Source organism: Antedon bifida, chromosome 4 (genome assembly GCF_963402885.1).
Source record: "Antedon bifida chromosome 4, ecAntBifi1.1, whole genome shotgun sequence".
NCBI classification, from domain to species: Eukaryota; Metazoa; Echinodermata; class Crinoidea; order Comatulida; family Antedonidae; genus Antedon; species Antedon bifida.
In genome coordinates this window covers 33,144,650-33,168,889 of record NC_136229.1, presented here as the reverse complement: position 1 = coordinate 33,168,889, position 24,240 = coordinate 33,144,650, and the positions used below count along the sequence as shown (strand labels likewise).

The 24,240-nt window shown below is 30.9% G+C and overlaps 1 protein-coding gene across 8 annotated transcripts; it reads right to left on the bottom strand.

Moving 5' to 3' along the window:
• Nucleotides 1–1,630: 1,630 nt before the first annotated feature.
• Nucleotides 1,631–24,209, bottom strand: LOC144839812 (rab11 family-interacting protein 4A-like). Of its 8 annotated transcripts, XM_078695310.1 has the most exons (15): nt 23,901–24,209; nt 20,815–20,933; nt 19,574–19,643; nt 10,912–11,072; nt 9,775–9,939; nt 9,202–9,276; nt 8,535–8,570; nt 6,458–6,490; nt 5,953–6,061; nt 5,548–5,742; nt 5,184–5,233; nt 4,764–4,983; nt 4,235–4,381; nt 3,698–3,847; nt 1,631–3,560 (listed from the first exon to the last, which is right to left on the bottom strand). In XM_078695310.1, the coding sequence occupies exons 1-15, from the start codon at nt 24,033–24,035 to the stop codon at nt 3,414–3,416; spliced, it is 1,812 nt and encodes a 603-aa protein (XP_078551436.1). In that variant the 5' UTR covers nt 24,036–24,209; the 3' UTR covers nt 1,631–3,413. The 8 variants fall into 8 exon arrangements, with proteins under 8 accessions (XP_078551436.1, XP_078551438.1, XP_078551439.1 ...); XM_078695312.1 differs by lacking the exon at nt 8,535–8,570 and having other exon boundaries at nt 23,901–24,208; XM_078695313.1 differs by lacking the exon at nt 9,202–9,276 and having other exon boundaries at nt 23,901–24,208.
• Nucleotides 24,210–24,240: the final 31 nt, after the last annotated feature.

Genomic DNA, 24,240 nt, shown 5'->3' with positions numbered 1-24,240 from the left:
ATTGAAAAAAGAAAGTTATTTGAATGCAAATGTTTTTTTTGTGAAGGAAAGGTGAATAAACGCTGAAACTCACCCAACGTTTCGTGCGTTGTCAACACACTTTCTAAAATTCAAAATATCTTTAAAGGAGATGAATTTATTTAATTTTGATGTTATTGTAATAATCTGTATGTCTATAAAAGTTTTAATAAAATACTTGCAGGTAGAGCATGGGTGAAAAGAAAACTGCCTCGTCGAAAAGAGAGAAAAAGAGTGACTTCACTAATAATAGTAATACAAATTGTCAGTAGACAGAACAGATAACATACTACTTATTGGAAGAAGGTTAACTGATGGAGCAGCTACCGCCAGTATAAGCAGATAACATATACATAATATTAGGAGAAGGTTAACTGATGGAGCAGCTACCGCCAGTAGTAGTATAAGCAGATAACATATACATATTAGGAGAAGTAACTGTGAGTAAGCTACCAGTAGGTGACGATAGATAAAATTAGCAACAATGGAAAAGTTAACTGCAATTACAAGATAACTGTGATAAACAGTAGGAAGCTACTAAAAGAAAATAGACAGAAAGGACAGAAAATGAGATTCAAGATTCAAGAGATTTTATTTGTCCATAAAAATGGAAATTCACTTTGCTTGGTAGATTAAAACAACAATATTGCAACAGATTAAAAATACAAGAAAAATTTGTGAACAATATTGGGAGAAATTAACTGTTTTACTAGTAGAGAAATGGAACAATATTAGGGGAGGTTAACTGCAACGAATTTTCCAGTAGACAGAGAGGACAGTAATGAAACAATTGGGAGAAGATAACTGTGGTGAATTTTCCAGCAGATAGAAAGACAGAAGGAAGATTGCGTAAAAAGGAGGTCCGTTAGATCTGGTTGTAACAGGTTGTTGGATTGTTCTGTAATATACAGATCTTCTACTACAGTTACTACTGTAATTATAGGCCTATATTATAAAATTGTTGCACTACACTATTGCTATTGTGTTTACCGTTATTTTGAGGTTCTTTATTTTAGTTTCCGTTATTGTTCGTTTTTTTTCACTGGGAAACTTTATGAAAATATAGGTGGCGCTATACCAATTGTTCTTCTTTATTATAATTATATTATTCAATAGTTTTGTTCTATCATAATTCTTTTACAATTTAATATTAACCTTTAATTAATCTATTTATCCATTGTATAATTTATTCATCCTTTTAATGAGATTATTGTACACATAATTATGACAAAAAAAGAAGTTGATTTTAGGAATGTTTGAATTTAATCTTAATTTACAGCGAGGCACAATATCAAATGTTAAACAATCAATTTCTTTTGTGTTGCTAATGTTGCGAGGCAAAAGAATTATTGTACATTAGTTCATAAAACCAGTTAATAGTATATATTAAAATAGTAATGACATTGATTAGAGTGTATTATATAACACCTAAATAAATTCCTGTCATTTTATTGAACGATTGTGGGCCACATTATAAAAAGTGCCTTATCAGTTGCTCCACCGTAGTACACTGTATTCCGATTTTTATCGGATGAAGCCCGGACAGTGCGACCCCTTATAAAAGCATAATAATGCTTTGCACATGTTCCAGTGAGAGTACGGTGAATTACTATTTGTCAGTTAAAGACTATTTAATCAGATTATTAGCACAAATATAGAGACATCACTCCTGTTATTGTACAAAATAACAAATGAAGTATACTACTAATGAACAGTGTACAAACCATTCAATAGTATCAGTGCACAATATATTAATATCACTCTCAATAAACATACTAATCATTTATCTGGATATTCAATGCTACAAGATTGGTAGTGTACAAAACTATTCAACAGTTTCACTACAAATACTTCAATTGCAAAATATCTTATAAAAATCTTATTTACATTTTCTACACCTTTATTTACACTTTTTAAATATTCACCCTGACATAGCAATCTTATGATTGTTTGCTTCCACAATTTTAAATTGATGATTGAAGAATTTGGTAATAAGGCACCTCATGCCGCTAAACCTTTATAAAACCATTAGAAAAAGGCCCCTTAGCTCACTGGAAAATTAGACTACGCCACTGAAAGGAGTACATTCTTAAAATTAAAATAAATCCTTACGAGGGAGCGAGGCTGCCACAAGGAAAGAAACAAAATGAGTAAACTTTACAAGAAAATGAAATAAAATGCACATTTCACCAAGTAAAACTACATAGATCTTAGAATAGCCGAATTCGACAATCTTTGGTTTCTGAAATTAAACAAAATCACATAAAAAATTGTTGGAACACAAAGAAGGAATAAAACAAAGCAATTCCTAAATAAAAACAACATAATATATACACTACTTAATTGATACTAATAATAACTCTGATGGGGATGAGAAAACAAACAGTTTTCCTTACAGAAAAATATTGTAACTTTGAGCTAGAAATCTGAATTTGTCTGCACAAAGAATCCATGCCTGTACTTCGCACATGAATGTTTTCTTTATTTGTTCGCATTTTTATTCTTTAGGCTAGCCTACTACGAGTTTCAGTTAGAATGTTTCTATGTTATTTTTTACCGTTTCCTTTTCAATTGTTTTATTTATTATATATAATTGAAGGAATGAATGATTATTTTAAAGTTGCCTAATTCTAGCTAATCTGAAATGATTTATTTATTTATTTGTTTGCATCATCATATTATCAAGGTGTAATTAACTGTAGTACTTTGTTGAAGAATCTTCTAATAAAACACAAATGTCAGCACACATGGTATAATGTATTCAAATACTAAGGCATTGGATAAACCAATCATGGCACTTGCTGTAAGTCATTTGACAATTCTAAATTCTGGAATGATAAACGTGGCACTAAGCCTTAGCACAATTATAAACTTATTCAACATTTGACATGTGTATATGGTAGAATTGAATAAAAACGGAAACATTTCACTTTTTTTGGCAAGGAATACCTTATACATTATTTTTTTCTTCCAAAGTCATTAAAATACTAATTAATCATTAAAATATATTTGCAGTTTTAAAATTCATGCATACAGTATTCTATATTGGTACTCCATATATTTAAAATATCTTTTATTCATAAGTAATAATAAGTGTTTATTAAACTTGATTTTTAGTAAAATTTGTTTAAAAGGTTTACTTTTTAAAATATTGATTCTTTACAAAATATTTCAATAAAACTTGTATAAAATTGATATTTCATTTAGATGTAAACAATATTTATGTAAATAAGCTTTCATAAACAGTAGTCAAAAAGTATGTTTCTGTTCCACATATGTTTGAAATTGGTGGCATGCTTAGAATGAAAGCATACATATGAGTGAGAACTTTAGGCCAAAGTATTCAAGTCTAAGATTGGTAGATAAATAATCTTCTACAATTGGAGAACTAAACGTCATGATGATTTAGCAGAACTACTCTTGGATCTAGGCTGGATCTCCAGTAGGGATGGGTTGTGTTCAAGGATTCGTGTCAAGATATGCCCAATGTATTCTCGTAGCTCTACTGATATCTTCTCTTCGTCTCGTAAAGCTTGCATAATCTAAAAAAGAAAACAATTTAGGTTGGTTACAATAAAATTAGTCGAATTTCAAACTTTTTAAAATCTGGAATCTCTGAAAACTGGAAACTCTCCTAACATTTTTTTCTAGAAAGGTACTGAGTTCTTAATTGACTTACATCATCCTTGGAAGCTGTCTCAATCTCAGCTGCAAAGGAAGCTGCTTTGGACACACCAGAGTGCAACAGGTGTGCTGAGAAGGTCACACCTGTGGTGCTAATCACCTGTGCATTTAATTCATCATTACTTTCTTTTAGCAAAGCATTTTCCTGCAAAATAAATAATAAACAAAAATGTATTTCTTTCATACAGTTTTTCATTTCATTTAGTGATCATTATTATACTGGATCAGTTTACTAATCTCATGTTTGTAAAGCTCTGTCTACACTATCAAATTTTATGTGACAACAAAATGTGATGTGCCCATATATGGACACGACGATTTCTTATCACTACCATATTTGAACATATCACAACCATATTTGTGCACATCACATATAAACTAGTTTGATAGTGTAGACAGAGCTTTAGTTTAATTCCTCAAAATGAAATGGTGTTGTTTTTGGAAGAGAAAAAGTCCTGGCATCAGAAAAGATTTGACACTAGCCTTTGGAATTGGTAGGTAAGCAATCACTACTAGGGCCTAGATATCTTACCTGCTTAACTTGCTTAAACTGAATGTCCAGTTCTTGAAATCTACCCGGCATGTCTAATAAACTATTACTTCGCATTAGGTTCATTTGCTGTGTCTCTTCACGGTATCGTCTTAAATCCTCGATTTCTACGTTCATCTCATCAATTAACTAAAAAGAAAATTAGAAAAATGTTTTATACACAGTAAACTCTCAAAACTCTTTAGGATTAAAAAGTCGGGGCAGGCTAGTCAGATTTTAGAATGCTTATAGTAAAGAATGAATTGAAATTAAAATAAATGTATTTAGTTTAAATTTTGGTTTTCAGATGTAGTACACTGAATTAAAATCATCCTCAATCAATCAATCAATCAATCAAACAAACAATGTTCTCTACTGTCACAGATTTTATTCTTCTCTCTTCTAATTTTCATCCAATCCAATTCTTTTGTTTTTTTCCTTCTCCATATATTTTTTCCTAGCTCATATTTGGTCCTTTTACTATTTGAACCTCAAAAATTAAACACAAAGAAATAAAAGAAAATACACTCACAACAGCATTTGTAGCCAATTCTTCTTCTAACTCTTCTTTCTCAATTCTGTATTGTTGTTGCTGACGCTGAAACTCACTTGATAACGAAAACCATTTATCATCTGCTTCTCTGAATGCTTTCATCAGGCGATCACGTTCTTTGCGGAGACTCTCGTTCTCTTTCTTTATTTTTGGAAGGTCACCGAGAAAATCATTTCTCTCATCTTCAATTTCTGCGATTCTGTAAAAAGAAAAAATATTGTTTGGAACTGGTTTGTATACACTAAAGCACGGATCTCCAAATATTTATTTATACCAAATGACACTTTCAGGCACTGGTTTACAAAGCGGTTTAGTATAGTATATCAACAATATGTAAAATTTAAAATTGATTAGGTAAATGAATTAAACATTTATGATTGAGGAAGTTGTAAAACTTACTGGCTTTGAAGATTATCTATTTCAGATCTTAATTCTTTTTCTTGTTTACTCTGAAAAACACAAACATTACCAATTATTAATGATTATTTAGATAATGCGTATTTATTATCTTAAGCTCTGTCTACACTATCAAACTAGTTTGACGAAAAAGAGTGATGTGCCCAAATATGGTAGTAATATGACATCATCGTGTCCATATAATAGGCACATCATATTTTGTTGTCACATAAAGTTTGATAGTGTGAACAGAGCTTTAGGCTTTGGTTACTTTTGATACATTCTTAATATGTACAGTACATATTTTACACATATTTATCCATGGTGTGAATAGGGCATTATCAGAGATGTGAAACAGTATAATTACCATGGCTTCTTTATGTTTGTTCTTTAGTTCTTGTTTTTCTTCTTTAATTTTGACGTCAGTTTCTCTAATTTGCTCTTCCATCTGGTTTAATTGCTCCCTCAAATGGGTGGTTTCAGAACGCATTTTTTGCAAGAGGTCATTTCCAGATGCTTTGACCTCTTCTAGGTCAACTACTTGATTTTCTAATTCTCTGACCTATGGATAAAAAAATAATAAAAATTGTACTTATATGAAAAAGGTATTTTGTTAAACCTAAGTATAGATTATTACTATAGAAAGTACTGTTAGTAGTTTATGAGTGGTGTATACCCAACTGACCTATTGTAGGTCAACTATGCAATGTACACTAGTATATATGTAATATAGTGATCAGAGTACATGTACTGAACAATAGCAAACCCTTACCCTATCACTGAGTTCTAAGACATCACTTTCAGAGGCTGCATAATCACCGAGACCATTAGACATGATGCCATTTTGAAGATTGTTGGATGAAGATGAACGATACAATTGGCTGAAATATTCAAGAGAAATTGAATCAGAGATATTGTCCACATTTTCATTTCATTTATATAAACGTACAGAATATTAATTCTAAACCGCCTGGTGAAATAATGAAATTTATATATATATCATTTCGAAACCTGCACTGACAAGATTTAATAAGATCGAAACAGTAATGTCTGCAGGTTGGATATATATATATAGAAGGTGGTTCCTGGGTTTGAATCTCAGTTGGGGCGTCTTTTTCTCATTGTCACAGATTTCCTCATCTCATCGTTTCAAATTAATAAATACATTTTCAGTATATTACCGGGCGGTTTAGAATTTGTTCTATGCCTGTGGTGTTTATATATACATATTATTTTTCATTTTACATCATATTTGCCTGTAATTCAATATTGTTTACCTTGCAAATTCGTTCGATGTTACTCTTCTTGTACTGAAATCAAAGATAAAAACCCATTATAAAGAATTATTACAAAATGGTATATAAAACAATAATGTGAAAGTGGTAGAGACTTCACTTAACACGTCACCATGTAATGGATACCAGCATACACTAATGTAAATGTGTAGTGCCATGCTAAGAATAACCACCAACTAGTGTCTTATTTCAAAGCACCTACTTAATGACATTTAGTCTATTATTATGGTATGTTAATCATATTTTATCAATGGAGAATAATATTAACTGAAAAAAAAATATTATTAAATTAAAAACCTTGATATTTCTATGAATGCAGCATAATTATGATTTTTTTGTTATGCAGAAAAAAATTAGTTCTAAAACAGAAAAGAAAATTAAAATAAAGAACATGTTAAAATAAACTAGTTTGGTGAGTGAGTGAAGAAATAAATGGCGTCATTTGTATAGGCTTGTTTGCCAATTATTCAACATTATTTTCTATTGTTAGGCATTATTTTTACCGATGTGCAGCTACCAGTGTGCAAGAGATGTTGATTGCAGTAAGATGCAATGAAAGCAGTGTGCAACATAGCAACAACTAAAAACCTACTCCAGAATATGCTCAAAGGCAGATCAAGGAGTGGGTGGGGCATCCCGCATGACTCCCTACATTTTGAAAATTACAGAACATTAAGTTCACAATTCTTAGGCCCTTGGACCATATTTCAAAATCCTGGACCACCGCTGATTTGTAGTCCAGAATAAAAAAGAATCTAATAATATTGGTAAGTATAGTATTAGTAGCTATCACAATGCTGATTTAGTCATTATTATTATTATTTTTAATCAAACATAATTGCTTTCATATTTGCCCCATAGTGGAATCAAAAACTCACATATTGAAGAAAAAACTAAGTTGTATATTGTTATTTAAAAACAGTTTTAGCAAAATAAACAAAATGGTAATATGTTGACAGATGAAAACAACAATTCTATGAGCTTTAAAGTACTGTACTCTTTCTAAACATACAGTAGACATTGTAAGTTACACTAATGGAATCTAAATTACTTCAACTAAGTATGTGTTGAAAGCTTTATAAATCTATATCAACATCTGATGTAATAACAATTGGTTTGAGGTATTCATTTCAATCATCTTAATGAATGCAGTCTACATTTATTCTCATCTATTTATAATCACATGTAATCACATTACAATTAGTCATCTATCACAGTTAGCAACAAGACCAGTGATGCTGTAAGTAAGTAGCAATGATACTAAATATGGACACTAAACTTTAACGAAGGATAGAGTGTAAGCTAAGCTGCATACTATAACATAATGGGTAAGTGCAATTGTACTATGATAGCTTGTCTACCAATCTCAAGACGCTGGGTTAAAATCATATTGTCCTCATGAAAAAAAACCCAGCTAATGTTAAGTGCAATTATGATGCCTTGGTGGTTCTAATACCAGCCTACAACATTGTCCTTGTGATAAAATAATAGAATAGTCATTGTTTAGACGAATGGGCGCCATTTGGTGGCAGTACTCTACACGAAAGTAAAGAGTAAAGTAAATGGGTGGAATAACCTGAGACTTGCAGCCTACTGAATTGCGCACAGGTGTGTCGTCAACACCTGTGCGCAATTCAGTAGGCTGCAAGTCTCAGGTTATTCCACCCATTTACTTTTTTTTTGTGTTAAACTGTATTGATATGAGTGTGCATGATGATCAGCTTTGGCAGGATGGAGGACCACCCTCATAAAATATTGTTGAAATCAAATAAATAACTACTTATTGTGCTTGTTATAGGATGTTAAGGTACAGTAGATAGAATTTGGTAAATGTTTGTTATGTTAGGAGTGTGACTAAGTTCATATTGGCAATAACTGGCAATGCCCCTAAATAAATAAGACCAATCTATTGTGGCCTTAGAAAAGCACATAACACCGTACACAATTAACCAAACAAGCAGAAAACACAGATAACAACAGCAAAATGGTTAGTTAATAAAACAGCCAAAACATTTATACACAAGACAATATACTTTAACAAGAACCGATTAAGATTTACCGAAGACTAGAATACTGGCGGCTCCCTCGCTTGAAGCTAGAATGTAGAAAAAAAAATCATGCAGTTAGTATGATCATGCAACAGAAGAAATGAAAAATTCTTTTGATAAATAAAATATCTGAAATAATAAAAAATAATAATTAGAAAAATAATGTATGGCATTAGATATTTTTTGTTATTGAAATATGTTAAACTAATTGAAGAAAAATAATGTTTAGATTGTTTTAACTTTTGTTATCAATTAGTATTGCAACAAGAAAAAGTGCTATTAAAAAACCACTCCTTAAGCAGAAGTATGGGTAATTTGTTTGATAAAAAGAATTGTTTACATTTTAGAAGTTTGTGTTGACAGCCTAATTACATACAAGTGATGGCCCATACTGTAACTAAAAACGTCATAAACAAAAAAATAATATTAGATTAATTTTAGATTTGATTAAAAATGTTCATCTGGTTTTGAATATCCATGAGTTAGTAGGAAAGCAAAACTGTCACGCAGTTTAGTTTCGCTAATTTTTGTTTTTTGCAAAAAGAACTACTAACTCATAATTTTAGATGTTTAAATTTGTTTTGATTTGGTAGTTTTTCAATAAAGATTTTCTTTTTAAAGTTAATAAGGGTGGTTTTCCATTAGCAAGGATATCATATCTATTAAAAGTTTAGATACCCGTTGTATTGTTCACACTTAGACCACACGTCACGCTTGAGAGTAACGAGTCGACGGTCCTGACAAACGACTGTGCTGTGAAAAGATTGTGAAAGGTATGTTAGTAACACTGCAACCTCAAAATACACTTCCAACAGACATGTACTGATACCTACAAACACTAATGATACAAGAATTAGTTTTATGAAACAAAACGACACGAACATGTATTATGTTACATAACATGAGACACAACAACATATACTGTGTAACTATTAATAAAAATTCTATTTGTTTAAAATCCCATGTAAAAGGTACATTTGTTCCTTCCTACAGTATGGTAATAACTCCCACACACTGCACTTAAAATAGATAACAATTACTTTTCATTTTTGATAGATGTACCAAAAATAAAATCTTAAACTTATCACATCCTCGTCATTTTAAAGTACACTTTTTACACCTACTGTATACTATTATTCATATACCAGTGACTATCCTGTGAGTAATTATGTTAATTTTAGTAATTAAAACATTATTTCTCAATGAGAGTGGGTGCAGTGCATACAGTGTAATTAGTAACACATTGTTTACCTTGTAGTGGCTATAGACTCAGTATCTTTATCAATATCTTCAATGTATACTTGTACTGGGCTAGTGCTATCCAAGTCACATTCTATATCTGTGTTTTCCCCATAGTCTTCATATTGTTCTTCATCATCGGTGAAAGATTTACTAAGAATACTATCAAAATCAGTTCTGTTGGGAATAAATTTAATTAGATTTATATTCTCTTATACACCAATCTTGCTTGTATATTTGTAATTTAAACGATGTACAGTATTTTATCTTTATTTTTGTGTTTTAAATGATATTTTATCTGTATTGTATCAAATCTTTTTACTCTTTACTTATTTTTATATTTTTTTATGTGAATTTTTAACTTTGAACAAAAATAATTTCAAACCATGTACTATTATTTTACTGTGTTTGACCATGAATAAATAGAAGTTATGGAAATCTTTTCCCCTCCACTACTACTTTCAATTAAACAATATGACCGTGCATGGGGAGAGGTCCCAAATCTCTAGTTCTTGTTTCTTTATGTTTTTGTTGGCATTTTCATTGTAACTAGGTAATTCCAACTTAAGTATAGGTATAAACATTCATGTGCAAAATTATGTTTCTAAATATTAAAACAAAATTTAAGGAGGCCTTTCACCCAGATTCCACTGATCATAACTGGGCCCTCTGGGAGACCAGTCTTTGACTGAAGAGGTTACCCAGTATAAATAAATAAAATTTAAATAAACATTATTTTTCATAAATAAACCGAAAAAGTCCCAAATTTTGGTGTCAAGTAATCAGAGTTTTAATACTGTATTTAGGATGAGTCAAATGTAAATTTTATTATCATAATATTTGTCATTTCCATCTGCCAAAACTTCTTTCATAAAATGCAGTTGGTGTTAACACAATACAAGCTTGATGTCATTTGATGCACACTTCATTTAACAAACTAATTCCTCCTCTTATTCTTCAATGATCTTACAATTTGTATAAAAAATAAAACTTTTGAATTCCTGAAAAGGGACAAAACTAACTATTTTGATTTATTTTCCTAAAAAAGGATCATTACAAATTGGAAGTTCCAGGGTTAATCCTTGATTTAGAAAACAAATTCAGTTTTCAGTATTTCTTTCAGTCTGTTGATGAATGTGAAAAAAATACCTCAATCTAGTCATCCCATTGGCTATTGCACTATCGTCATCATCGCCGTCTATTGATTGGCCGGTTCCTTCGCTTAAGAACGGGCTTGCAACAATGTTTTCTTCACTCATGTCGGTCATGACGCTATCGTCATATTCATTATACGTGCTAGCAGTGGAATTCTGAAAAAAAAAATGTGGTTGACTTGCTTGTTTAGCAATTCTAGGTTCAAATCATTTAGTACCAGAAATTTTCTGATAATGATATTGTAAACAGAACTATTTTGTAGCCTGAAAATAAGACTTTTGAAACAAAATTACATAATAAATTGATTTGGTTGTCTTCTTTACAAAATAGGTAATACAGCACTTATCTCGTATCTCGCATGATACCATGTAATTGAAAAACTTCAGATTTTCTATAGCTGGAAAAATGGGGAAAGAGTTTACCCACAGTACCTATTAAAAGATGGTAACTTCCCTTCACCTTAATCACACATTATAGAAAACAAAAAAGGGTGTTCCCCATTTCAAATGAATTATTATCATAATATAAAGCAGATAAATACAATGACAATAGAAGCATGATAAGTGTCTGTTGACCTGACAATCTTTACCTACTGACTGTATTTATTTTGATAAGTCAATACGATTAGTTTGGGTAAAGGAAGAGTTGAAATGCTATTCAAATTAAAACATTTATTTTAAACCACAGTCAACTCAACACCTAGATTATACCATGGAGGAAAATGTTTCCCTCCATAATTATACAGAATGCCTTTTCTAATACAGTCATGTACAGTATTGTGATACAGTGTTGTGAATGGCTTTCTTGATACTTTTCACGATAAAAAAAAAGTGGTATTAATGTGGTAGAAACAGGATATGAACCTGGGACCTTTTCAACTAAGGAAGCCAGTAAGTTGTTAACCACAGGGTAATAGATTGATGCTATAAGCCTACAGTACATGCTATTAGTAGGCCAGGTAAACTTACCTGAAACACAAATTACAGTACTAAACAGCAGACCAGCAATTCATAACTACTCCACATTAATAATTAATATCAATGATTGAACTCAAATTACCATGCCATATGTTGTATGACAATGTTTATGTTGAATACTTTATGGACAAAATGGGAGTATCCTCTGAATGAGTCAGTTGACTAACAACATACTGCCTAAATAAACATTGTTTGAAGTAAATAATGTGTATGGCCGTGTTTCATGTTTTCTAATTTAGGCTAATCTCTTTTATTTCTGTTTATTGTATAACAACGAAGGCTGAATCTGTCACGATAACTTTGGATTAACATAATACACTACAGTATTTTTTGATTGAATAATATTAAGTTAATTTAAATAGTTTGGAGCCGGTGAAGATACAACACAGCAAGTATGTCAGTGACCATTTGCCGGCAAAAACTACTTTAGTGTAGGTTTCTACTTGGGGCTAACACGGGGGCAAACAAGAACATTTACAACAGTCGCTAAATACTTGTAGTGAATACAGTAATTTCGTAATTTGGCCAAAATCTAGTAGTACTTAAGTATTTACTGAATCTGTCTAAAGATCCCTACTTGTAGCTCATACTGTAAAACATAACTTCCAATATTAGAGACTAATAATTATCAGAAAAATCATTGCCGGTACAGTATGAAAAACTGAATTGATACTGTTACGTTAAAAAAATAATATAACAGTAACTAAAGCAGTTCCCATTTTAATATTGCACTAAAATTACTGCATAAATCTTAAATCACCAAATACCTGTTTTATGTAAAGATATTATAATCCAAAAGACAGAGAAATGTTGAGAGCGAATGAAACACAGCACAAGTGACGTTCATCAAACTAAAGCAATGCATGAACTTCGCACCGGCTTATTTACATGGCACTCTTTTGATGGTAGGTATTAGATTGCTCATTACTATATAAACAAACGGGTGACTTCCGTCAAATGATACTTCATTAAAATACATTCACAGCAGTAGACCACTATGTACTGTACTGTAGAGTGGTTCAAGGAATACAGGGAAGTTATGTACCCTTTGTTTTAAATTAATCATTAAACGCTGTCTAAATACCATATGGAATATGAAATGGTATTTTATTTATTCCCTTCAGTGAAAAATAAAACGGGAGCACTGAGGAGAGACAAGAACTGTCAAAGGACGTGTCACTCAAGACAAACAATTATACAAGCAAAATAAAATAAAGAATTACAAAAAAATAGACTATCATCATCATTGCAATACATAGGCCCTATAGTAACCCTACAACATAAGTTACTGCACTAAAGTCTAGCATTTAATGCAGTGCAGTGCCATACCATGAATACATTGCAATACACAGGCCTTGGCTCTACTGCACAACATAATAAGTTACTGCACTTAAATCCTGAATTTAAGGCAGTGCTATAATTATGAATACACTAAGAAGTACATTACCTCACCATCACTATCCATTGTATTATTGTTGTTTTTCTAATTTGAAAACAAGTCTGTATTCAAGTGCTAAAATAAATATAAACTGTTCCTGTTATTCTCACCAATTTCTTCACTGTTAAAGGAAGCTGTCTACTAAAACCAAGAAACCTTGTATACAACACCTACAAGTTGTACACCAAATATAGAGGTCATGACCTTTGCGGCTTTTATAAACAATTCAGTGAAAACATTATCCCCTGTGGATTGACTCAGGCCTATTAACAATGCATTAGAATAATGCCTAGTATTAGCACCTATAGAGTGTTTACCTAACAGACAATTACATGGCAGTTATCAGTAATTTTATTCAATATTCATTGACAATATTGTACAATAAATTTCAAATTAATGGCTAATACTCAATGAGAATCTCTAAAAACAACTTTATTACTATTAGTAGAAAGAAGTACTTTTAGTATAGGTTTACCAGGTAATTCAGGTTAGAAATAATATTAAAAAAACCTTCTGTTTTTACTTTTTTTCCCCAGAAATTCAGTCTTTGTAGACACCCTGCCATTCCAAGGGCCTTTCTCTTTTCGGTTTTTAAATTCTGATAAAAATAAACTGGCATAGCATTGTGTACAGTAAGTACTTTTTCAATACATCTGGACTAAAACATAGTAATTATCAATTCCATGTACAGTATTCATTTTAGCAATATTCCCAGTAATGAAATTGTCTTTTTTTTAGATTCACCTACTGATTCGCCTCTTTATCTTCTATTCAATTCTACTATACGACTGTCTTGATCTTCTATAAACAAAATCTTTTACTTACTATATTTACTGATTGTCCCTTCAGAACTGGATTACAGTATAAATGTAATAAGGCATTTAACCTCCTACGAAGGGTGTATTTATTATTATTAAATAGCTTTACTTTTCCTGTGGAGAAGTATGGTGTGGGAATTACCGGAAAAGACGTTTCAAGATTGCATCCTAGTGGTCAACAAATTCTAATAAATAATTCCAGAGACAATCATAATGCTGTAAATTATGAAGATATCAACACATGTCTAAAACTGTAATAATTATTAAAATCTATCACAATTTACTGAAAAACATAAATTGTATCCGTTCTGTGAATGAATTAATTTTGTTCTGTGACTTTTCTACATACAGTATCTACAGTAATATATCATAATATAATTGGTAAATGCATTTTATTTTTACTATAAATTTTTTCTTAAAATTCTGATTTGATTTCATTTTAATAAACAAAACAAAAACATTCCTGTCAACCTTGATTTAAGAATAAACACTTTCGTTCCTTTCATTAGATTTAGAGCCTATTGCTATTTCAGTACCGTACTAATAATCAAAAAATCTAATTTCAGAATACTCAAATATCTACTTCATTTTTTACAGTAAGTGCTTCTTGTAGTAGGGCCCTACAGTAGTTTCATCAATATCCTGGTACTACTGTATGAGTTTTACATGGTATACATGGCTAGCAACAAGTTGATACTGATGATGGAACTGTAGAACTTAATATCTTGCGAGTTTACACTAGAATTTAGAGCATTTTGTGAAGGGCACAATCTCACTTAGAGCACAACTCCCTGCACACAGGTTTGAGAACGATCTAAGACCGTGCAGGAAAAAAAAAACTAGAAAAGAAAATAAACATCTGAGCACCAGAGTACATCACTAGACCTAAATAATATAAATGTGTTTTATAAAACAGTGGACACATTAAAAACTCCTGTTTGAACAACTATAAACCACTCACCATTACCAAATAAATCAAAGTACAGCAACTTTGTATATCATCCTTTTACACTGTACAAAACTGTAAGCATCTTACTTAGCTATAGCTAGAAAATGCAAACCTGTTCTTAATTCTCAACACTGTGAGAAATTAATTTGCATGACAATTGACAAGCTTGAATAACATGCTTTAAACAGGGAGCAGACTGGATAGTAATCAATACAGCCTATAGATTGGATCTATTCAAACGCTATAGTGATAATTTAACCTGGGACGATATAATTGATTGGATCATGATTGGATCTATCTAAATGCTATATTTGCACCATCTGTAATAACAGTAGAACCTAATTGGATTACCAGAATGATACCAAAGACGTGACACTTTTTGCCTGGTGAAATGAAGCAGTATCTAATTCCGAGGATACTGTAGATTGTATCTGTTGAAACGCTATTACATAGTATTAGAATTATATTAATAAGCAACAGGCTTCTGGCATTGACACTTGATGTTTTTACCATTACAAATGCAAGCAGTGAATAAATGCAAAATATGCAAGATTAATTTCCAAGGACAATGAATATTAAAGACATATTGTCACAAAAATGTGAAAGTAAAACAAAATACAGTATTATTAAATTGCTAAACGAACAGAAAAGAGTAAAACAATTAATTAATTAATTACTTCTGATTGAGATGAAGTTATTTTCATTGCTTCATTTTTATTTAAATAAAAAAAGCTTGCATGCAAGATTATTCTATGATTTTTAGAATGCAATATTTTGACTACTAGTACAATTTGGTCATTTTGATACACCATGTGTATGGATGCGTGCTATACATATAGAAAGAAACTATACAATAGATAGAAACTCAATTAAACTGAAATTTCAACAGAGCCATGGATGTTAGGTAAGCGAATTCTTTGACGGATGTCAGAATTTTTAGACTGAATGGAAGAACTTGTGAGTGGACTGATGGCACAAAGTAACCCTGCACAGTTAAACCCATTTACGTACCTTTGAGACTGCATTAATAAGTACATATCCAACGCACACAACAGCACACACGTACATCCAATTATGAAGAAAGAGTATAGAGAACGCAGACACTGCTAAATGGTCACCCCATCCTTTTAAAGGCATCAGTTCGAGTGATTCTGAACAATTTTGTCCCCTCATTCGCTTATGTCAATCTAACCACAACGGGAGACTTTTAATATCGTGAGCTGGACAGAAGTTGCCAAATACCAATTACTGACCCCTATTGCAATCCAGAAACAGTCATGTAATCATTTCACATCGAAGTTGGATGCAGATTGTAATGATTGATATAATAATCAAAAATTTGCAATTTGCTAATATTTCAGAAGATAAGATACTGTATTAACCAGGTCAAACTATAAGACAGTAAAGTGTATTACAAAAAATCCACACAAATCAGGTTTGATAGAATTACTCTTTCTATTCAAACAACCACTTTCTACAGTTTGGAAGTTTGACAAGTGTTAAAATACTGCAATTCACTCACAAGCTACTGTACAACAATTTTAAAGTATATATCAATTTAAAATAGAATGTTGCTTTTGACATTTTTTTTTATAGAGCAACACTTTTATTTACAGCATTTAACATGCCTGGTATTTTAAACTGCATCCCGATACTTAAATTGCACTTATAAATGTCAGATATCATTCCTGTCACCACATGTAACTGGCCAATACATTATGTCATATGTCAGGACTTGCGCTACACTCCATGCATTAGGACTAACTTGTGCTACAATATGCATTAGTTAATTGAATATTCCTTTAGATGTAAGGCTTCACTAAATTGAAGAGCTATAATGACAAATTGACAATTACATCTCTCAGAAGACTCCGTATAAATCTAGTAACATCCAATATCAAAAGAGAACAAATCTTGAAATAAGAAAATGGATTCTGATAGCAGCATCCCCAAAGATCAAACACAGCAAACAGTAAAATAGATTAAAGCAAAATTTCAGTAATAATTCAATATCAAATTAAAAAACAGTCAATTCTTGATCGACATTAAAGAGAGACAGCAGGTGTGTAACATTAAAATGTTCGTTTTCGATCTTGCAGTCCAATTTTATTAAGATGTCTTGAAACAGCAAAACCTGGATGAGGTTTGAAGCTCAACAGAAAAAACAAACAATAGCTGCAATATTCAAATCAAAAATCTAGCAAGTGCAAATTATAATTAGCTTTGTTACCCCTGGCAACATATCAAGAGTCTTAAGTCCACAAGAATAATCATCAGCATTTTATTACATCTGTACCCTGTCAAATTTACTACATAAGATTAGTATGTTTGAGCAAACTACTGTTTAGCAGATGACAAAATGTCACTAGTGCAGTAGCAGACGACAAAATTGTACTGTAGTGTCGTCTGCTCACAAAACCATTCACCGGATCAATACTATAAATCTTTTACAATACAAAGCTTTTCAGGTAGCACAATTGGAAGAGGAAAACCGTTAAAAAAAGATGGGTCGGAGTGACAATGACCCCAGGTCCAATCACACAATTTTGAATGGAATTATAGAACTTTTTCATGCATGGATGATTCTACAAATTCCCACTCAATAAACTAAATAATAGTCTGATAATAGTTGCACAATGAATTCATAATAAAAAAGTAAAAATCAACAATTCAATTGTCTTTGTTTTATGTGGATATTCAACTTTGAGATTACTGCATACTGTATTTAGTCAACAAGTAGGCCCATGTCATCATTAACATTAAGGAATCACAAACTGTTTGTTGTTTTAAAAGTAAAGTTAAAAAGTATCTACAGGAACGGACACTTGCATTAGAAACTATTTAATAAGCGCTACTTCTATATTTTGATAGTCTAATTGTTAGCATTTTTATTAATAATTATATGTTTCATTGTATGTCTTTTTTTGCTGTTCTTTCAAAGGACCTCATTGGAAACAAGTCCGTAGAGGACTTTTATGAGTTATCCTTGGCATCCTTCTTGTTTTATTCATGGTTTTTTATATATGCTATTTTTTAATTGTATGTCTGTGATTTTTAATGTACTGATGCCGAAATAAATCAAATCAATAATGGTGAGGTATGCATGGGTGTTGTTGCCCACCTGAGGGCATGGTACACTAGCTTGGAGGGAATTTGTAAAAATTGTTTTCACTCTTTGAGTCCTTGAAGGGGAAAAGGCCTATGTCGATTTATCCAGGTAAGCTAGACACATAATAGACTAATTGCTATACACTAAAAAACTGGGTGGTAATTGGAAAGATTTCATAAAATTATAACATGTTATATATTTTAAAATATGGGTTTTAATTCGAAAGATACCCATGTACGCCAATATCATTTTATTTTAGCCGAAATAACTGTTTAGAACAAGTTGATTGAAATGATTAAACTAAATGTCGTGATTTTCAAATAACAACAATTATGAATAAATTGATTTTATACTATTTGTGTTGGTATTGAATGTTTAGAAGCAAAATATCTGAATGTGTGATTCACGGTGAGACATATGGTTTAGGTCAACAATAAAATAAATCAATAAATTGAGTTGATTCAGAGATTGATATTATAGTATTTAACCTATTTATACATTTTTTTTGATGTAGAGGTTCTTGAACATTAAACAAAAACAATAGAAAACATTGTTTGGCTGCTGCACATCTGTAAATCTTCCTAATCAGTTCCTGTTTCAAGTCTATTTATTACTTTATAACTCAATAGAGGGTGCTATAACCATACTTAATTTGACCAAAAAAAATGGTTTTATGAGTTCAGAATCCACTTAGTAATTTACTAAAGATTGCTTTTGTGTTTATGGAGTTTTGATTATAGTAATCTTTTCTTGGAAGATAGGAAGAATGTTATAATATTAATATAATTTCATTTAATGATAATTGTTTTATAATTTTTATATTTAGAATAAAATTGATGTCCGTATTGAGATGCTATAAAGTATATTTAATTACAATTTCCTTGACAACACTAATTGTATTCATGGGGAAATAAAGAATACTCATAGCAACCACACATAATGGCATAAGAATAGAATAGAGTAGAATACCATTTGGCATTTGAATATTTCAATCAATATAAACAACATTGTGAATTATAAACAAGGCAGCTATTGGCCTATTGTTTATTTTGGACAGTGTTGCTGGTAGTGGTACAATTAGTGCATCGGGATGTAAACTTCCTCACTCTGGTATGTTGGACTCATCCAAAAACAGTTAATTAAAACATTAATTAACAAAGACAGGATTTGTTTTTCATGAATTAGGCCCAACTTGACAGAAAACCAATCACAAACAAATTAAATAATACCTTATTTCATATTGGAAATTTACATTCATTTTGTCAATTTCTTTCACAAGACAACATTAAGAGTAACATATTAGAATGTTATTCACAGAATCCCCAAAAAAACAAACGCATTTGAAATGCAAGTTATGTAAACTACCTCATCTTCTGCGTGCCCATCACACTCATCCAGCGTCAACGACGTCATGTTGACATTTCTTTCTTGATCGCTACCTATTAATAGAACCAAAACAGTTACTATGACAACCCGTGAATGCAAGCAATGTAAACATAATTTTGTAATACTCACCTGATCACTAACCAATCATCATCAGGCACTTTATTCAGCTTATTGCTTAATAATACAAATTCTGTTTATAATTTCTAGGGCTTTAAATTAAAATATTCTTGTTTATACTGTAGGAATATGTTTGCTTTGTTGGCAAAAATGGTTTTGTTATTCAATGATTATGGTTAGAATTATTTGAAGAACAGTATTGACTGAGCGCTGCAACCTAATGCAGTAGTATAATCTCCACTTCTAATTTTTGCCAAATTTTGTAACCAGACCTAAGACTACGATTCTGTAATTAATTTGTTTTATTTTATCTGAGATTTCTGCTTTTCGCTGCTGCTAGTGTACTTGATATTTCAACAGTGAATTTAAAAAAAAAAATAATACAGTTTGTATGTTTTTGTACAGAGCATCCACTATTGTTGCTAAGTCAATAAAATGACTTTCTCATGGTTTTGACAATCTGTTATCATTTATATAAAAAAATATTAAATATTTTGTTATCTCGTTGGCAGCATCTCCCAGTACCAGGCTACAACGGTGTTATTATATGTTGCTGGATGCTTCACTGACCTTGCTATTCTAGGCCACTTCATTAATCATTCAACTACAGTATATAAATGAATACCATTCGAAATATTTCTAAAATCAATATTCTAACTGAGAATTCTTAATAACAACATAATTGGACCAACAGGTATTCTTCCTTGTTGACTGATGTTTATTAACTACTGTAATTCCTACCATTTCTAATTGCAGTCCATCATCACTTTGTAATGGTAGTACATCTGCACATCTGTATAATCATCTGTATGCACTCAAAAAAACGCACAACCAGGCAACAGGAAATGAATGAGAAATTAAAAAATGGAAAAGATGGAAGTGGAAACTCTAACTTTATGTGACAAAAAATGTGATGTGCTCATATATGGACACAATGATGCCATATCACTACCATATTTAGGAATATCACTACCATATTTGGGCACTTCACACTTTTGTTGTTAAACTAGTTTGATAGTGTAGACAGAGCTTGACATTTATGCAGGCATCATCAAAAGCATGAATCAGAAAACATTTCTGCCGATTCGTCTAGTTCTAAATACTTACATGTATTTTCTATTGTTGCCATATCATTAATTACTTGAACACCGTCACAAAATGAGTTGAAGCTTATTTGTCCGCAGCCTTCAGGGTCTAACAACTGGATAAGACCTGTAATCTCCTGCAAAAAAAAAAAAAAAAAAAAAACACTTATTAAAATATAATACTGTAGTAGAATAACTTAACAGTTATTTACAGTAACTACTAAACTAACTTATAGGAGAAATCAGATTACATATAAAAAAACTCTTGATATGAAAGGTCAAAAATTCACAAATTTTTTACTATTCAATGTATTCTTTCCATGTGTTAATCTTAAGCATTCTGAAAACCAGAATTTTGGAAAAAAACTTCAACAGCTTGGACCAGAGTCTACATACAGTGTTTTAACAAACACACATATTACTATTATTATTATTTTATTAATAATATAATTTTTCTAAATGTGCAAACTTCACATAATTGTACAAAAGTACATTTCAATTGGTAAATTACATTAGTTAAATCTGGAATTTATCAATAATAATTGTTTCTATTTTTATACAGAATTTGACAATGTAATCAAGGAAGTGAGGTAATCCTTAGGCTATGGCTACTGTACAACCGGAAAAATAAACCAATTCATAGTGTACACCAAGTGTCTAGATCGTCACAATTCAGGGTTTATAAAGGGAATTGTACAAAAACAAATGTTATAAGAACATGATAAAAATTAGGCTTTTTCCAGATATAATTTATTAAAACTATTCTCATTCAAAATGCTAACATTAAATATTTAAAGATAAATAAAAACTTAACAAAATGTACAAGTTATTAAACTTACAGTACTTACTGTAAACCAGTGAAATTAACAAACTAAACAATTAAAATTGCTGCATAAAAATAGACAAACTTTAAAGGAGTAATCAAACATCAGATTTAATACTTAGATTTATTTCATAAGCATGCTTTAACTGATTCAATTGTTCTACAAACTGCATGTGACTTTTTATAATGGAAAAGGAAAGTAAAAGACTTGCTATTGTTATTTTGGTTTGTGAAATCTGTTCTTATAATTGTTAATTATTTGAATTTGATTGACATAATGCAAATGATTCAATGGCAGGTGTTTTGTTATTTTAATATAACTGCATCAATTCATATATTTATTAATACAGTAATCCTATTGTTACGCTTTATTTTCAGGGCCCAAATATCCTAGGACTACTGAAAATCATCAACAACAAAAATATAAAATTACAGCAAAATACCAGGATAGTACAGGACTAAAATTAGTCCTTTTCAAGAATACAAGCCTTTATCTAGTACATACAAAAACAATGAAACAGACCAAGAAAGCCATGGCCCAATATAAACAGGTAGTGAAATTTTACAAATCATGTGATTCATAAAATAATAATTGATTGATTCAGTCTGGAAAGAGGGTTAAATAATTAGAAATATGATACATTCAGTAATTATAACAATTAGGAAAAATTAAAAACACAATTAATTGTGTTGTTCTATTTTATTAATCTAGCCGGTGGAACATAGTGTACAAAAATTCATCCAGGGTGCCATATAAAGCAATGATTAGTTATTAGGATTAAGATTTACGGAGATTAACATGTTACAAAACCTAATATTAATCCTTTACAGTATCAATTTTTGCAAGCACTAATTACAGAGATCAGGAGATTAACCGTTATCCATTTATTTATGAATACAAGAATAATTTTAAAACTTGGTAATTACTACAAAAAAAGGATTTTACTTTGTCAATTTTTCCTATTTATTTTATTATAATTTATCAACAATGATTGTATAGTATGTAATTTTGATTTGATTTTTTTATTTGTTGTAATGTAATCTACAAATAAACAATTAAAAAAATTTGAAATTCTGATTTAAAGATACAGTAGCAGTTGTATGATTTCTGATTTTTATGAAGCTTTTGCCTTTTGTGAGTGGGACACACCACTTTGATGATTCATCAGGAATAGGATCAATACATTCCTTCCTATTAACAAAAACTCCTCCCAGCACGGGCTGTCGTATGAACAAGACCGTTTAGCCTCTTTGTCTGCTTCTACATCATTTAACAAACTCTTAAACACACGTTTTCCAGGTGTGATTTTCAACAAAAACCTACCGATGGCCTATCCTTAGCCTAACCAAACAACTTACGCAGAATCTTTCACAACAGGTTCTACCGTAAACAAAATCAAAGTCAAGATTTTCTACTGATTGCTTCTTGACAATAGACTGGCATGGTGAACAGTTAGTAAAATAAATACACACCTCAAACAATAGCATTCTATCTAAGAAGAATTATTGATCAGCCCTTCCTTTTACGCAATCAAAAGTTTTTTTTTTTATTTAGCTTTTTAAAACTGGGTGGAGTTCGATTAAGGTTTTTCCGCCCAGTAAAGCTTTTGAGGACCTTCCCGAAACTGAAGGTGTGAATATTTTGGGCCACAATTAGATTTTTGTAGCTTAAAAAAATAAAAATAGGCCTAGGCCTAGTAGTAGTACAGTAATCTAAGTGCTGCTGGATATTAAAACAAATGGAAAATCTATAAATCTGTCAATCAATGTATAAAAACTGGACATCCTTGATTTTTTAAAGAGTTCAATTTTATTTCGATGCTGTGAGAAAAAGATTTTAAAATTAAAAGTATTACAAGTAATAATTATCTAATACAATTCTGAAACATAAAATTATTATGAAATGATTTATTTACCGTAAATAGTGGCGATACTATTTATACAGTATGGCATTCTTATTTATATCTATCTAAAAAGGCTGAATAAAGCATATTCTTTTTAGTTAGACAATATTTCATTTAATTAAAAAATAAAACCATATTTTTTTTCCATATTTTTTACTAAAGTTAAGTGCTTTTACTTTAGTTAGCTACCACTTAAAAAAATACTTAAATACTTAAATTTAATTTCTTTTAATTAAAAATAAAACCTATTATTTTATACATTCCTTTAATATTAGTTAGCTGTAGTCTTAAAAAAAATAGAGTGAACAAAAACAACCGGTTAGGTCTAGACTGGCTAGCTAGGCCTCACTGTTTCCTCCTTCCTTCCTCTTCCTTACCTTGTGCTTGTCTTCTCCGAAGTGCTTCTTGGCTATCTCACAAAAATGGTCCACATCAATGCTGCCTCGACCATCTGCGTCGAACGCTTCAAAAACTACTTTAAGCTGTTCTAAAATATCAGCACAGTCGACCATGACACCAAAGAATGATATAAATGTATAAAATATTTGAAAATACGGATGTTACAAGAACATAATTATGTTTTTAATCTATCGTACAATACCCCTTCTTTCTTTCAAATCGACTCCCACTGTGCTAAACCATCGCGTTGCATGCCGACGACGAAAATAATATCGTTGTTTATGTTTGTCACGGTTGACTGACTAATCTACCGCCCCC

What these genes read in the sequence shown, in the direction of transcription:
- LOC144839812 (XM_078695310.1), bottom strand. Translation starts at nt 24,035, where the DNA reads ATGGTCGACTGTGCTGATATTTTAGAACAGCTTAAAGTAGTTTTTGAA. An exon ending in AAGTGTGAACAATACAACGG is followed by an intron (nt 8,571 to 9,201) that starts GTATCTAAACTT and finishes TCTACATTCTAG; the next exon opens with CTTCAAGCGAGGGAGCCGCC. An exon ending in ATAGATAATCTTCAAAGCCA is followed by an intron (nt 4,984 to 5,183) that starts GTAAGTTTTACA and finishes TTCTTTTTACAG; the next exon opens with AATCGCAGAAATTGAAGATG.